We start from the raw sequence: 18,330 nt of genomic DNA, 5'->3' as shown, positions 1-18,330 counted from the left end.
CAAATCCGACCCAGATAATTATAGAGCGATTGCGTTATCAAGTTGCTTATCAAAACTATTTACTAGTATTATGAATAACACACTGACATCCTATTTAGAAAGCAATAAATTATTAAATGAACTACAATTTGGATTTAGAAAACAGAGAAGAACAACTGACGCAATTTTTCTACTAAAAACAATAGTAAATAAAACATTATACACTAAAGAAAATGTCAGTAAACAAAAACGTTTGTACAGTTGTTTTATAGATTTCAGAAAGGCATTCGATCATGTTTGGAGAGATGCATTATTTCTTAAATTGCATAACTTAGGGGTCAATGGAAATTTGTATAATATTGTGAAGTCAATGTATACAGGTTTAAACTACAAAGTAAAATTACCTAATGGTGTATCAAATGATTTTAAGTCTACTTGTGGTGTTAAGCAAGGATGCAATATTTCTCCAACACTATTTAATATATTTCTGAATGACCTACCCGATTTATTTGGTAAAAAGGATGATGACCCAGTCTCGATTGGTAAAAAACATATAAATTGTATCCAATATGCAGATGATTTAGTATTGGTGTCTAAGACTCCCGAAGGTCTACAAAATTGTTTAAATAAACTAGCCAACTATTGTGAAAAATGGAGCCTTGTAGTAAACGTAAAGAAAACAAAAGTGATGGTTTTTAATACTGGCAACAGAATTCTTAAAAATCAAAATTTCTCAATTAATAACCAAAATATTACAGCAGTGGGTGAATTCTGTTATTTAGGCACTATATTCACACCAAATGGAAAATTTAAATCAAATTTATTAATGTTAAAAAACAAAGCAATGAAAGCTTTATTCTCTATACGACAAACCATATTAAATCACAAAATGGTGTCCCCTTCACTGTGTTTAAAGTTATTTGACCAACTAATCTCACCAATTTTAATGTACGGGGCAGAAATCTGGGCTTGTGATTTATTAAAAGATGACAATGATCTTGAACACACCTGTAATCAATTTTATCGTTTCATACTTGGTGTAAGTAAAACTACATCAGTAATCGGTATTAAAGGAGAACTTGGCAGAACACCAATAAGAATAAAGGCGTCAACATTGGCAACTAAATATTGGTTCAGGCTAAATACCCTACCTGATAACCATATACTTAAATGTGCTCTCGATGAAGCAGTTAAGAATAATTCTAGTTGGATAAAACATATTGAAAATATAATGGGCCACAATGACTTTGAAACAATAAAATTAAACCATAAAGTAAATAACATTGATCAAATCTCAAATGTTGTTAAAATAAAACTCACAAAAGATTATGAAAAATTATGGAAAGAAAGCTTAAATTCTCCTCACAGTAAAAATGGTAAACATGGCAATAAAATGAGAACATATAAATTGTTTAAATCGTTTTTGAAAATAGAAACTTACCTGACCGAAATAACAAACTTCAGCCTTCGGAGAATTGTGAGTAAATTTAGGCTTAGTGATCATGATTTAGAAATTGAAAGAGGCAGACAACAACGACCAAAAATTCCTGCGGATGAGCGATTTTGTAAAAAATGTAATACAAATTCAGTTGAGGACGAACAACATTTTATCCTAGATTGTGAATTTCTCAATAAAGAAAGAGGGGAGCTGTTTCAGGAAATAGGAATTAAAAATAAACTAAAGAAAACAGATAATTTCATTAAAATAATGACGTGCTTCATACCCCTGGCAAAGTTTCTAAATAAGGCAAAACAGAAATCAGGTATATGATAGCTATCACCTCTACATTGGGAGAATCCTGTAACTATCCTTAATTTGTTTTTCCTATTAAGCTTTTAACATCTTTTATTTTTAATTTTATCTTATAGACTAGCTACTGTATTTTTTCTTATGATTTGTATTTTATTTACCATACTGCGCCCTCTGATGGCATAGTAGTGTAATAAAGTTATTATTATTATTATTATGTTCGTCTACTACACGTGCGAGTAACTTTCCGATAAAAACGTGATTAGTATCAGCAATAATTTCTAGTACTACATGGATAATTGCGTATTATTAGTTGTCATCAGACATATCCTTGTCCAGTATTTTTTGAACAATGTCTCAAATTTCCGAAAGAATATTCGAATACTAGTTGGGGCATAGACCTTGGAATATGTATTTTAAGGTCTATGGTTGGGGTGAATATGAATTGAATACTTAGCATCCATATGATCGTTTGAAAAATCAGCTAAACAGTTCACACCCACGTTTATGGTGAATTGGCGAATTTTCAACGAAGACAACGGCTCCGGTCATGAGCAGAGTTTACTGTATCATGAAGTCAACATTTTACAATGTTGAACCACAGTCCCTCCACTGTGGTTGAACACTACCTTTCGTTCTTGACATTGTGAAATTATTTCGTTTTTTGGAAGGAAAAAAAATGAAAAAAAAGTGATTTTGACAAGATAATTCATAAATTTATATTAAGAATAATTCATAACAATAACGATAATTCATAATTCATAAATTATTTTCATAATTACTGATTACACACGAATATTACAGAAAAAAAGATAATTTGCTATATCCTTGTTTGCACGTCATGTTTGCAGACAATTATTTGTAAGGGGTGCCCTTTGAAATGGCAAATTTTCTCGATGTTTTAGCGAGTACTCCGCGTGGTTTATAGTGTATTCTCACATGAGCATGATTTTGCTCGAGTTCACTCATCGCTTTCTCACATGCACAGTGCGTTTGAAAATAGCATAATTAAATTGCGTGATTGTGTCACAACGCGTTCTATTTATTTCCAACGCGCGTGGCCGGCGCATTTGATTGCGTATATTTTGTATTTTTATTTTCGAAATGTAGCACTCGCTGCGTTTATTTTGTCATGTCTCGCAACTGAACGTCCAAGCTGACTTTGTTTTGGCTGTAATTAACATATTTATAGTAATGGCAGTAGTTGCGACTGATCTATAACTGGTATTTTCTTATCAAGAGCAAATGGTTAAAAAAATACTTTATGTATGTATGCACAAAGTATAATTGATTTACATGATTATACATCATGGCCAATGTCAGTTTTCCAGAAATCCTTAAAAGCCTTTTTGCTTAATATTGTATTGAAAAAATTGGTATTTGAATGTTGTTTGTTAAGTATTTGTATTTACTATCTTCTTTTATCTTATTTAGTAATACAATATTGTAATTACAGTTCGATTAAGCATTTCCTCTGAGATTGCTTTATAAAGTATCCTCCAATCCTTCTTCCATCCTGAGAGGTTATATCCTGCGAGATCTCGCTGATTGCGTGAAAGGCGCAGGCCGAACGTTTGTCGTAATGTATGGAAGTCTATAGAATTATCCATGTTCAGGGCCAATACAACCAACTTGAGCAATGCAAAATCATGGAAACCAGTTCATGTTGTTCTCTCCCAAAATTTAATAGATTGACCCTTGTCTGATATGCAACCTGTACTAAGCATTCCATGAGAATTCCTCCACAACTTTTTTGAGTTTCATTGCAATGGCGAAGGATTCGTTTCAAACAATTTGTTCCCCATGGTAACCAGAACCAGATCCCTTCCATCGATTTATACACAATGTATACGAGTATATGGTTTCATGGTGTCTGTGTAGTAAATAGAACTATGAATAAATGTATACAACCTCAATTCTATTATTGTGAAAACAAACAAAAATAACACTGTTAGTTTGTGGACAATGCATCTGAACTAAAATAATATTATAGTTAAGGGCTACTTGCACCCATCTGAAGCCAATGTGTTGTTACCATAGCGACATCACATTTTCACATGTTGTTTGCACAGAATGTTATTATACATGATGTTTTAGCGATAATGGACTAATGAGAATTGCGTCGAGAACACTCACTTGACCTTTTGACATCTTGGCAAGCTGGGTATTGAATAAGATACATAATTGAGGTTAAGACAAATCACGTGACTATAAGTTGAGATCACTATAGAAATTGAGATCACTATAACATATAGAAATTGCTATAACAATTATAAACAAACAGCATTGATGTTATCAACAGTCCCAGTTGTTTAACTTCTAGATTAACAAATTCAACCTGAAAGGTAAACAAATTAATCAATAACAAATAACTAAATTAAAAAAAAACAATTTAATTATTTATGTGAATTATTTTATGTGAATTTATCAGTACCTCGATTGCAGCGCCTCGGCAGTAACCACGTGACGACTAAACGTCCGGGATGTCGACACATTTTAAAACCGTGTACTACCCTCACTCATCTTGAATTTTCAAGGTGAATGTTCCGGCGAAGCACTCCACTGGAATGTCCGAACGGAACAACACCGTGCAGGCGGACGATGCCCTCACTCCACTGAAATTGTTTATGGTTATTCATCATCCTATTTTATAACGCGTAAATTCATATGTGACCAAGTTCAAATCATGCCCTTTTATTTTTCTGCCATTGGAACACGTTAACTTAAATATTGCAACTTTTATTATAACTTATTATTACGGATGAGCCGAGGTTGTTTTCAGCGGCTAAACTGAGTGGAAGTCCATCTAAATTACAAAAAGATTAATGCATAAAACACAATGAAAACGTTTCAAAAGACGCACTCGTTTGGAGGTACAGAGCGGTAAAAAGTACTGCATCAAAAAAAACAAGCAGCCTATCGGCTGAGATAGCTCCGCTGTTAGCAATGCACATTTCAATTAAAGAACTGAAGACATCATTAGAAAATGGACAATATGTATAGTATCAAAGCAATCGGACTTACAGTTTTTAACAAGAAGTCGAAAATATCACTTTCTACCAAAAATGACAAAAATATTCACCAAAATTAGAGAATTGAAGATCACGAAATGAACAAATCTGTGAAAGGTCTACATGTAGTATCTATATATGTAATATCAAAGCAATCAGACTTACAGTTTTTAACAAGAAGTCGAAAATATCACTTTTTACCAAAAATGACAAAAATATTCACCAAAATTAGAGAATTGAAGATATCATCACAAAATGAACAAAGCTGAGAAAGGTCTACATGTAGTATCTATATATGTAATATCAAAGCAATTGAATTTTTGGTTTTTAACAAGAAGTCGTAAATATCACTTTTTACCAAAAATGACAAAAATATTCACCAAAATTGGAGAATTAAAGATATCATTACAAAATGAACAAATCTGAGAGAGGTTCACATGTAGTACCTATATATGTAATATCAAAGCAATTGCACTTGCGGTTTTTAACAAGAAGTCGAAAATATCACTTTTTACCAAAAATTACAAAAATATTCACCAAAATTTGAGAATTGAAGATATCAATATGAAATGAACAAACTTAAGAGAGAGTACCTGATACGCCCATATACCTGGTCCAAAAACAGCTGATATTATCAATACCATTATCATTACCATTTGTACATCAGTGACGTCAATCCTAGTTCAATGTTAATATACCTTGTGTTAGAAGACAATAAATACGTACCCTGTACAACACTATCGATTTGGCCTTAGATGTGAATGGCCAAGATCTTGTTGAGAGGGAGTGTCATTTCCTCTCTTCATTGTATCAACTATTCCTCATGTTATGTAGACCAAAATAATTGTGGAGGTGAAGGCGGGGACAGGGCATGTGTCTGTTGAATTCACTGATCGTCAGGAAATGTTACTGTTGAATTCACTGATCGTCAGGAAATGTTACTGCCGAATTCACTGATCGTCAGGACATGTTAGTGTTGAATTCACTGATTGTCAGGACATGTCACTGCTGAATTCACTGATCGTCAGGACATGTTACTGTTGAATTCACTGATCGTCAGGGCATGTTACTGTTGAATTCACTGATCGTCAAGAAATGTGTCTGTTGAATTCACTGATCGTCAGGACATGTTACTGTTGAATTCACTGATCGTCAGGACATGTTACTGCTGAATTCACTGATCGTCAGGACATGTTACTGTTGAATTCACTGATCGTCAGGACATGTGTCTGTTGAATTCACTGATCGTCAGGACATGTTACTGCTGAATTCACCGATCGTCAGGACATGTTACTGTTGAATTCCCTGATCGTCAGGACATGTTACTGCTGAATTCACCAATCGTCAGGACATGTTACTGTTGAATTCACTGATCGTCAGGACATGTTACTGTTGAATTCACTGATCGTCAGGACATGTTACTGTTGAATTCACTGATCGTCAGGACATGTCACTGCTGAATTCACTGATCGTCAGGACATGTTACTGTTGAATTCACTGATCGTCAGGACATTTTACTGTTGAATTCACTGATCGTCAGGAAATGTGTCTGTTGAATTCACTGATCGTCAGGACATATGGCTGTTGTCATGATGTAATGAATTAAAATATCACGCTTAGATGAAAAAGCATCTCTACTGTGAGTTCTTTGCCAGGGTAGTCTGAACACAAAAGACACATCTATCTGACAGATAGATAGAATAATAAATGTTATTAAATTGCAAATACCTACAAAAAGTGACGATTCCTGTCACATATGTCTGCCAATGTACCAAATAGAACATGAAGGAGCCACAAGCCCACATATAAAATAACAACATTGGATGCTGACTGAGCTGTGTCGCACACCCACAGGATAATAGCAACATTACTGACAGAAATAATTACATTAAATATGTTACTACAGAACTATTTGAATCACATAACTGTATTAGTACACCCTCAAACTAATCAAACAATACACACACAAATCTGACCCTATACACTCAACAATGAAGTCTCTTACTACCCACTCAATACTATATAATTAACAGCAATATCTGATACTGCCCACTCAACACTGACATCTGATACTGCCCACTCAACACTGACATCTGATACTGCCCACTAAACATTGACATCTAATACTGCCCACTCAACACTGATATCTTATACTGCCCACTAAACACTGACATCTGATACTGCCCCCTAAACATTGACATCTGATACTGCCCACTAAACACGGACATCTGATACTGCCCACTAAACATTGGCATCTGATACTACCCACTAAATACTGACATTTGACACTGCCCACTAAACACTGACATCTGATACTGTCCACTCAACACTGACATCTGATACTGCCCACTAAACACTGACATCTGATACTGCCCACTAAACACTGACATCTGATACTACCCACTAAACATTGACATCTGATACTGCCCAATAAACACTGACATCTGATACTGCCCACTAAACACTGGCATCTGATACTGCCCACTCAACAATGACATCAAATACTGCCCACTAAACACTGACATATGATACTACACACTAAACACTGACATCTGATACTGCCCAATAAAAACTGACATCTGATACTGCCCACTAAACACTGACATCTGATACTACACACTAAACACTGACATATGATACTACACACTAAACACTGACATCAGATACTGCCCAATAAACACTGACATCTGATACTGCCCACTAAACACTGACATCTGATACTACACACTAAACACTGGCATCTGATACTGCCCACTCAACACTGACATCTAATACTGCCCACTAAACACTGACATATGATACTACACACTAAACACTGACATGTGATACTGCCCAATAAAAACTGACATCTCATACTGCCCACTAAACACTGACATCTGATACTACACACTAAACACTGACATATGATACTACACACTAAACACTGACATCAGATACTGCCCAATAAACACTGACATCTGATACTGCCCACTAAACACTGGCATCTGATACTGCCCACTAAACACTGACATCTGATACTACCCACTAAACATTGACATCTGATACTGCCCAATAAACACTGACATCTGATACTGCCCACTAAACACTGGCATCTGATACTGCCCACTCAACACTGACATCTAATACTGCCCACTAAACACTGACATATGATACTACACACTAAACACTGACATCAGATACTGCCCAATAAACACTGACATCTGATACTGCCCACTAAACACTGACATCTGATACTACACACTAAACACTGACATATGATACTACACACTAAACACTGACATCTGATACTACACACTAAACACTGACATCTGATACTGCCCAATAAACACTGACATCTGATACTACACACTGAACACTGATATCTACTACTACACACTAAACACTGACATCTGATACTGCCCACTAAACACTGACATATGGTACTGTCCACTAAATACTGACATCTGACACTGCCCACTCAACACTGATATCTGATACTAAACACTAAACACTGACATCTGATACTGCCCACTAAACACTGACATCTGACACTGCCCACTAAACACTGGCATCTGATACTACACACTAAACACTGACATCTGATACTGCCCACTAAACACTGACATCTGACACTGCCCACTCAACACTGACATATTATACTACACACTAAATACTGACATCAGATACTGCCCAATAAACACTGACATCTGATACTGCCCACTAAACACTGGCATCTGATACTGCCCACTAAACACTGACATCTGATACTACCCACTAAACATTGACATCTGATACTGCCCACTAAACACTGGCATCTGATACTGCCCACTAAACACTGACATCTGATACTACCCACTAAACATTGACATCTGATACTGCCCAATAAACACTGACATCTGATACTGCCCAATAAACACTGGCATCTGATACTGCCCACTCAACACTGACATCTGGTACTGTCCACTAAATACTGACATCTGACACTGCCCACTCAACACTGATATCTGATACTATACACTAAACACTGACATCTGATACTGCCCACTAAACACTGACATCTGACACTGCCCACTAAACACTGGCATCTGATACTACACACTAAACACTGACATCTGATACTGCCCACTCAACACTGATATCTGATACTATACACTAAACACTGACATCTGATACTGCCCACTAAACACTGACATCTGACACTGCCCACTAAACACTGGCATCTGATACTACACACTAAACACTGACATCTGATACTGCCCACTAAACACTGACATCTGACACTGCCCACTCAACACTGACATCTGATACTATACACTAAACACTGACATATGGTACTGCCCACTGAATACTGACATCTGATACTGCCCACTTAACACTGACATCTGATACTATACACTAAACACTGACATCTGATACTGCCCACTAAACACTGACATCTGATACTACACACTAAACACTGGCATCTGATACTACACACTAAACACTGACATCTGGTACTGCCCACTAAACACTGACATCTGATACTGCCCACTAAACACGGACATCTGATACTGCCCACTAAACATTGACATATGATACTGCCCACTAAACACTGACATTTGATACTGCCCACTAAACACTGACATCTGATACTGCCCACTAAACACTGACATAAATATGAAAACACATAAATCTGTCATCACACGCTTATCACAGAATCGTGGCACAGCCCACTCAACTCTATATAATCAACTGCGATATCACATACTCGACACTAAAAGTTGACATTGCATACTCATTACTGACATGTGTTTTTCATGGGAAGGATGTGACACTGACATCTGACACTGCCCACTCAACACTGACATCTGATACTATACACTAAACACTGACATATGGTACTGCCCACTGAATACTGACATCTGATACTGCCCACTTAACACTGACATCTGATACTATACACTAAACACTGACATCTGATACTGTCCACTAAATACTGACATCTGACACTGCCCACTCAACACTGATATCTGATACTATACACTAAACACTGACATCTGATACTGCCCACTAAACACTGACATCTGACACTGCCCACTAAACACTGGCATCTGATACTACACACTAAACACTGACATCTGATACTGCCCACTCAACACTGATATCTGATACTATACACTAAACACTGACATCTGATACTGCCCACTAAACACTGACATCTGACACTGCCCACTAAACACTGGCATCTGATACTACACACTAAACACTGACATCTGATACTGCCCACTAAACACTGACATCTGACACTGCCCACTCAACACTGACATCTGATACTATACACTAAACACTGACATATGGTACTGCCCACTGAATACTGACATCTGATACTGCCCACTTAACACTGACATCTGATACTATACACTAAACACTGACATCTGATACTGCCCACTAAACACTGACATCTGATACTACACACTAAACACTGGCATCTGATACTACACACTAAACACTGACATCTGGTACTGCCCACTAAACACTGACATCTGATACTGCCCACTAAACACGGACATCTGATACTGCCCACTAAACATTGACATATGATACTGCCCACTAAACACTGACATTTGATACTGCCCACTAAACACTGACATCTGATACTGCCCACTAAACACTGACATAAATATGAAAACACATAAATCTGTCATCACACGCTTATCACAGAATCGTGGCACAGCCCACTCAACTCTATATAATCAACTGCGATATCACATACTCGACACTGAAAGTTGACATTGCATACTCATTACTGACATGTGTTTTTCATGGGAAGGATGTGTAGAGTTAATGTATTCATTCACAATCAATAAAGAATAATTTACTACATATGATTTGTATTATTAGACGTTTGCATGCTGTGGTTGGCAAATATGTAAACAAATGACTTTATTGGTCATATCGTGATCATCTATAAATATTAAAAAAAAATTACTTACTGCCAGAAACAGAATCAAACCCATGATCGAACATATCAGCCAAAGAAGGCAGAAATCCCATTTTCCCTTCTTGTCTTCCTTCTACATTATCGATTGTTTGATAAATGAACGAACCCACGGCACATTGGATGTAAACCCAACGAGGAGCCTGGTAAAAAATGGCGGCATTATTTTTAACTGCTGTGTGAAGGACAAAAAGAGAGGCATGGCATATATATGCCTGTCTGCACTAAAACTCGTGGAAATTGAATGGATAATAAAGTTTCCCCTAACAAGGGCGCTGTTTGCCAAACAGATACTTGCAGCTCCTGTTGTGATTGCAATTGTTCAGTTTGAAATTTGGTGTTTGCGGTATTGATGTTTTTCTAAAAGTTTTATCTTTGCTTGTTTTTTGTAAAATGCATGTCAATATTTGAGTGTTTTTCTATACCTGGATTAAACATCTAATCCAATTGAAATTATGAGCAGTGTGATTTCAGGAATATAGCTATGTGAATAATTATTGAGTACCTCATATTTGTTCCAAATCTTGTTACCAATGTGCATAATATTCAGTTACTAGTAATGCATATTCATAGTAGATGTCTGTGAATTGCATATGTAACCACAGCCATGGAATAGTGACATATCTGTTGTAACCCTTTTATTGCTGCTCTCGGCTGTATTTTATTATTTGTATTTTTAGATATATATTTGCCATCAGTTTGGATAGGATATTGTGTGCATGGGCAAATATATTTCAAATTTGATTAGCTGATCACATGGCCTCATTAATTATGTACATAACTAATCACCATAAATATATTATAAATATGCATGTATCTGGATATTGTGTACATGGACAAGGATATTTGGATAAAGTTTTAGTTCGTCACGTGGTTTTTATGCACATATCAACTTCTTAGATATATTACAGATACACATGGATTCAAGGATTTTTATGAACCTTTGACTGACCACGTGGCCGCATTAATTATGTACATAGCTAATACAATACAAATATTGCTGTTACCAGATTCACAGTAACATAGTTCAGCTGTAATGTTCAAAGCTGGTTCTATGTGATTGGAATACTAGCAATGCAGAGTTTACACAGCAGTGATGATCCAGACTAAGCAACGTTTATTTATTCTGGCCAATGCAACATAATTTTTTTCCTGAAATGGCCTTTAAATCGGAGTTACCATGGAAACTATCATTATAACTATTATATGGCTCAGGAGTAACAATTAGGAATATTCCATTTGAAGATAAAGATGTGTGATGGTCAAGAACTCGACTAATGTAATATGTCACGTACATGGAATGTTGGGCGACATAATTAATAATATAATAATTAAACATATGCAAATAAAAATAATTTGCATAGTTAATGTCATGGCATTGCTTGAGCTTCAATGAGAACTAACGATACTATTGATGGCATCATATTTTTGAAATATAATCTTTGTTTTGCAATACTTAAATTTTGATATAATTATGTCTATATAACTTTCACTTTTAATTAGAAAAATTTAATTTGACAGTAATTTGTCTCCATAAAGACAATTCATGGCGTTATTTTAGGGTAAGGTTACACTATTGGGCTGTTAAGAATTAATGCCTAGTACCAACAAATGATCACAGCAGGGCTAACATTCACCCAGAGAATATTGCTTATTCAAAACAATATCACATAATGAATAAATTATAAATTACTATTATAAATTATATAGATAGACACACATTAACTCACCTGCTCTACAGCCAACGGACAAAAGTAGAGTACAACAACCGTGGTGAATATGTTGATAATAAGACCAAATGTACTTAACGTGGTCGGGGCCACAGAGTACGAAATCTTGGAACATTGCCAGTCCCAAAACGGCTGCATGTAATAGTCAGCGATGGAATGGTTATCCGACACGTATGCTAGAGTTGACGGTTTGTTAAAAGCATGGTTCTTGTATATCAGACACACGGATATTCGGCGCTATATGTGGCTGTCGAAGTAAAAATAAAAATATTTTGTTGAATTACCAAAATAATCATTGCCAAATTCATGAATATTGCATAAAACAGCAAACTGTTTATAAATTTGTGATAATGTTCATTGAAAATTGTTGGGGCCGATTAATGAATAAACATAATACTAATATATAAAAAAGGTAATGTAATATCTAAAAGGTGGTAGTAGGTAATTGTAGTCCTCGGTAATAACTCATCATAACCATACCTTATATCTAAGTACACCCGAAATGTCTGCATATACTGAATTATTGCTAAGGACTACGATTGCGTGCTGCCTTTTCTATATATTATATATTTATGATTATCAAACAAATATGCACACTGTCATTTTTACGGATACATCGGTGGGATGTTTTCCTGTTAATACTTATATGACCTTATAATTCTCAAGTGTGCTTATCATATCGGTTAAAAATAAAGTTGAGACAAATATAAAGTAATGGTTGATACCCGTGCATATTTTCATACTGAGAATGTGCAACATTACAATGTACGCAGCATAGCGGATAGTGGTTGGTTATAAAATTGGGAATGCACGGAGACAGAGAAAGCCACGATGAAGTGTACATCTAGGCGATTTGGTGTCATGGTTGCCAGTTCGAATCACACATGTGGTACTTTCTCTATACATAGCATTAACTTTACAATTAATTATTTCCCTACATGGTATACGCCTTATCGAATGACCTTCCCAACGGCTGAAGGACATATTTACAGTATAAAAAGCCATGCAATGTTTTTTTCCAATCCTACCTGCATATTTTGCGTTTAGCAATACAAATATATACATTTATTTAGAATTAGTATTTCGATTAGAGATGTTGTCCCAACTTAAGTTGGCTTCTGCCATGGCAGAGGTGAGTATGAAAAAAATCATCCAATCCAAAAAAATCACAGAGGAGTTAAAAGCCGTTGCTGGTGAAAAGTTGCCCCAACTTTGAAATCAATTTTCTCGGTAATGAAAATATACATAAAGAAACAGTAAATGTTTGCCAACACTCAAACTGAGTAGAATGAGCTACGTCCGCGCATTTTAATCCTAGAATTGTAGGGTGAGATACATTTGGCGCGAAGGTATTAAACAATTCAGTTTTTTGGCTGTTGCCATAGAAACCGTGGCCAGAATTTGTTTTCAGATTTTACAGCCTAACTAGAGTGAAGGTGTGATTTGCCTGCCAAGTTTGAACCAAATCTGCTCAGCCAAAAAAATCACAGAAAAGTTAAAAAGCCATTCCTGGTGAACAGTTAACTTAGGGGTCAAATTTCTTGGTAATGAAAAAAGATATAAAAAATTCAAATAGTAACTTTGTGCCCACACTCAAGCTGAGTAGAATGAGCTATGTCTGAGGTGTTTATTCTAAATTTGTTGGCTGTTGGCTGTTTGTTTTTTTCAGATTTTTCCTAATAACTAGGGTAAAGGTGATACCTACCTGTCAAGTTTGAGCGAAAGCGGCCAAGCTAAAAAAAAAATCAGAGAAGAATTAATACGTGAAAACACTGGAAATCACACACAGACATACAAACCCACAAAAGTGATTATAAGGGCAATCCTAGCTGAGCGGATCGCCAATAAAGGATGCTGACAGTGGGATATCGTAATAATTATGAATAATGTGTTGAGTCTTGACGTAAACCATGTTATAATTTACATTATTACCCATGTATTGTCTACAACTAATATATAAATGAGATAAACTAAGGGACGACGTCAAAAGATCGATGTCGGATAAATAACTTATTTCCTTTAGTTTGGGGGTGGGGGGTTTTGACCTCAAAAAGTTTCCATCCTACAAAAACGATTTTATTTTTTAATGAAGTCAAAACAATCTCGGAGTATTTGTAGTTTTTTTTTTTATATCCAATCATGGACAGAAATAACCGAAAAAGGAAAAAAAAACAGAAAAAATGGTTTGGTTCGAGTGTAAATCTGTGCGTCAAATGAGGTGCATTTGTAAAATCTTTTTACACCCACCCGACAACCAACTGCTATGCAATACTACTGTCCGATTATCAATTTGTATTTAATGGTGTATGTAGTCTGACGCCATGACCAATATTTATCAATTAAGTTTCAGTGGGGGGTAGGGGGTTTGGAAAAAAACTAAAGGAATTAAGTTTTTTATCGGACATCGATCTTTTGACGTCGTCCCTAAACTATTCTAAAATTGTGGCTGTGGGAATTCGGTTCGAATAAATCGCCACGTTTAATAAATCTCCACAGAACATACAGCAGACTCAAATGATCGAGTTCAAAAGAAAGTCGTAATGACTTCTTTATTCATGGGTAGAACGCTGAACATTTCAACCAGTAATTACATCAGTAGTACAAACTTCTGTATTAAAACTGTGAGTGCCCTTGATGAGGGGCAAATAGGTGAATAACTTGAAAAACTATGAACTAAATTCAAATGTGGACTCCATTGATGACCGCCATATCCATCGAGAGAAGGAATCATGGGTAACACTGCATAATAATTAGCATGTTTGAGGTCGATTCCATTGCTCATAGGGGGTAACTCTTAATGTACGAACACATGTAAACGATCTAACAGTGAAATAATAGGATAATTTCCTCAGTTAATAGGGAAATATGAATAAACTAGAATAATCTAAACTGTTTATAAAGATAACACTAGATGAATAAATCTATCTAAAAGTAGAAATGTATTGATACATATTCTTATGCATTTAATTAATTAACAAACAAACACACATGTTGACCTGTGCCCCGACAAAAATTGACATTTCTATTACAATATCATAATATTTGTTTTTTGTCATAACTACAATAGGGTAAAGCTGAAATTGCAGGCACATTTCACGAAAGTACAAACGTGAACCACTAGATTCAAATTTGCAATGCGTCTCGCCACTGTGGAGGATTGACGGAGGCTAGCAATCTCTATTTAATTTTGTTTTCATTCACCAATCATATCCCAACCTAAATACATCGTATCTTCGATCTTTTTTGTTGAAGGTGGACAAAAAGAAAGCATAACACCGCTTCGGCAACTGTTCTCTGATTACCAGTGTTTTAAGAACAAAATGTTCATACTGTCATATAAAGGACTATATTAAAATAATGACCTCTTATTAATAGTATTTCCATAAAATGGGAAATACATAATATAGACAACATAATATAGATACATCTGTCACCGTAACGCCATACGTTTCAGCGTGCCGTAATTTTAGGGAACGCGAATTCCAAATATGGAACGATTAAGTGCGTACACGTCCTCTAATATTAAAAAATAAACATGGCTGTCCCAGGGTTTGACCGGACCCAACACTAAGAAGTTCGTTAAATCTGTTCTTAAAGTTTCGGATTTCGCCATTCCCATGATGTATTCCTGGGAGGAAAAGATGTATAATAATGTTATTACGAGGGTACTGCAAAGTATTGTCACCAAGTTGCATTGATGTTGTCATGACGATGCTATGGGGCGACGCCCTCACTGGCGGAGTCCACATGCCGTCATGACAACGCATGCAAAGTATTTAGACTATTGGTTGAACGATTAACACTGTCGTTTAACCAATGCAACTTGGTGACAGTATGCACTCAGACAATGCGCGTCGGTCGATACTCCCGCTGAGCTGTCTTCGTGCATACTTTACAGTATCCTAGTAATAACCTCATATTACTTTAATGCAGACATACACGTCGTGTACAGTTATAGTGTTCAGTGTCATCTTTTGTTCTACAGAAAGAATTACGGAAACAAATGACCGGCATGTTACAATCGTTTTCACTAAACATTGGACGATCAGATTGTGGTAAATGTTGATACATCAGAGCAAGTACCTAATGAAATTGCCACTGATTTTATCCCTACTAATCAAAACATTATAACTGTAGCCTAAACATTTTTGATACAATGTATACCTGACTGAGTCTTCGAGGCGCCATTCTGTCTTTTTCTACTCAATTATAATGTTACGTTTGTGTGTGTGTGTGTCCCGGTAGTGTGTCCAGACACCCAGAGCATCTAACGCGGGAAAGTCGGGAGTACATGTAATTTGGTAACAAAATGCAGTCTCATAAACGAGGATTCGACACACAATTTAGTGTACGACAGAAAATTGTTGAACTTTACTTAAATGGGCTGTCATGTAGACAAATTGCACAACAAACTGGCGTGTCAAAAAGTACTGCGAATAATATATGTACTAAACTTATTACTAGCGGTGATGTTTCAGCTGGGAAGCACGGACGAAAACACGGTAACAGAACATGCTTGACTGATAATATTGTACAGCATATTGAATTTTATAAACGTCGACAGCCTAGTATTTATCTGCGTGAAATTCAGTCAAAGTTACGCCAAGATAATGTGTGCCTCGATGTCCCCAGTTCATCCACGGTTTACCGGGGACTTGTTCACCACCTAAACATGACGAGGAAAAAGTTAAAATCTGTTGCTGCAGAGTCAACGACTGACATTAACGAACAACGAATGCTTGATTTTATCGACACCATTTCTGATTTTAGACCAGAACAGCTGCACTGGTTTGACGAGGCGTCTGTCATTCGTACTACTGGAAACCGGCGTTACGGGCATGCAGAAATTGGTAAACCGGCGATAGAAATACAGCGGTTTGCGTCTAATGTTAATTACACAATAAACCTGCTTACAAGTATATTTGGTGTCGAATATTCTGATATCATTGTTGGACCTTCCAATGCTATGGAAATGATGATTTTTTTTTTGAAGCAGTCAATGTAGAAGACCACGTTGGAAATCGTTGTTTGGCACCAGGAGATTGTGTAATCATGGATAATTGTGGTTTTCATCACGCCAGGATTGTCGAACCTAATTTGGAACATTTATTACAACAGCAAGGAGTGCGCCTAATTTTTCAACCACCATACAATCCCGAGTATAATATCTGTGAACAATGTTTTCGGTCTATAAAATAGTATTTGCGGGGAAACCAGGAATTTTCGTATAGATTTACTGAGTTTGCTATAGCAGACGCCATTGGTCACATCACCCCTGGGGCATGTCAAATTTTTGCTAGAGAAAGTGGTTACGTGTGATTTGCTTCCCGCCAAAAACTGGTCAATACGAACTGAAATAGAAGTCAACTTGTACCAGTATTAAGACAATATATATTCACTTGTTATTTTTTTATTTTGTTTTATAATCATCTTTATTAATAAATAAAATAAGATGACAATAAAAACTACAATAATGCTGAACAACATGTAGTATTTATTTTGAAAAGTTAACATTAACATGGGAAACTGAACGGCCGATAAAGCAGTTTTAACAATTTAAGTTTCGTTTACAAATATTTAAATATTTGACCTAAATTTGGAAAATCCTTTGCTTTGATTGTACTGAAGTATAGCTAGATTATAACCACTTCATGGTACATGGAAAACCATACAATGAAAACACTTTAAATTTGAGAAGTATCTTGTAATGTTCGTAATGTCATAACCATGTGGAAAATAAAATCAGTCATGGTAACTAGTATTCTGGTAAAAAACACAAACAACATTTTTACAAATCCACAGATTTAGATGCGATATTCGCCAAATCTAGTAAAGTTAGGCAAGACTGGTTTGTTTCGCCGACAATCACACCCTCTGGGTTCTCCTTTTCCTTGGCTGTAGGTG

The 18,330-nt window shown here is 36.0% G+C and overlaps 1 protein-coding gene across 1 annotated transcript; it reads left to right on the top strand.

Annotated features, from left to right (window-relative positions):
• The first annotated feature begins 16,735 nt into the window (after positions 1-16,735).
• On the top strand, positions 16,736-17,431 carry LOC100375866 (paired box protein Pax-9-like). Its single transcript, XM_006816200.2, has one exon. The coding sequence runs from the start codon at positions 16,736-16,738 to the stop codon at positions 17,429-17,431; it is 696 nt and encodes a 231-aa protein (XP_006816263.2).
• The last annotated feature ends 899 nt before the right edge of the window (positions 17,432-18,330 follow it).

Source organism: Saccoglossus kowalevskii, chromosome 15 (assembly GCF_978046115.1).
Source record: "Saccoglossus kowalevskii chromosome 15, keSacKowa6.1, whole genome shotgun sequence".
NCBI classification, from domain to species: Eukaryota; Metazoa; Hemichordata; class Enteropneusta; family Harrimaniidae; genus Saccoglossus; species Saccoglossus kowalevskii.
Note: the sequence above shows the minus strand (reverse complement) of the source record. Positions and strands in the feature narration are given on the sequence as shown.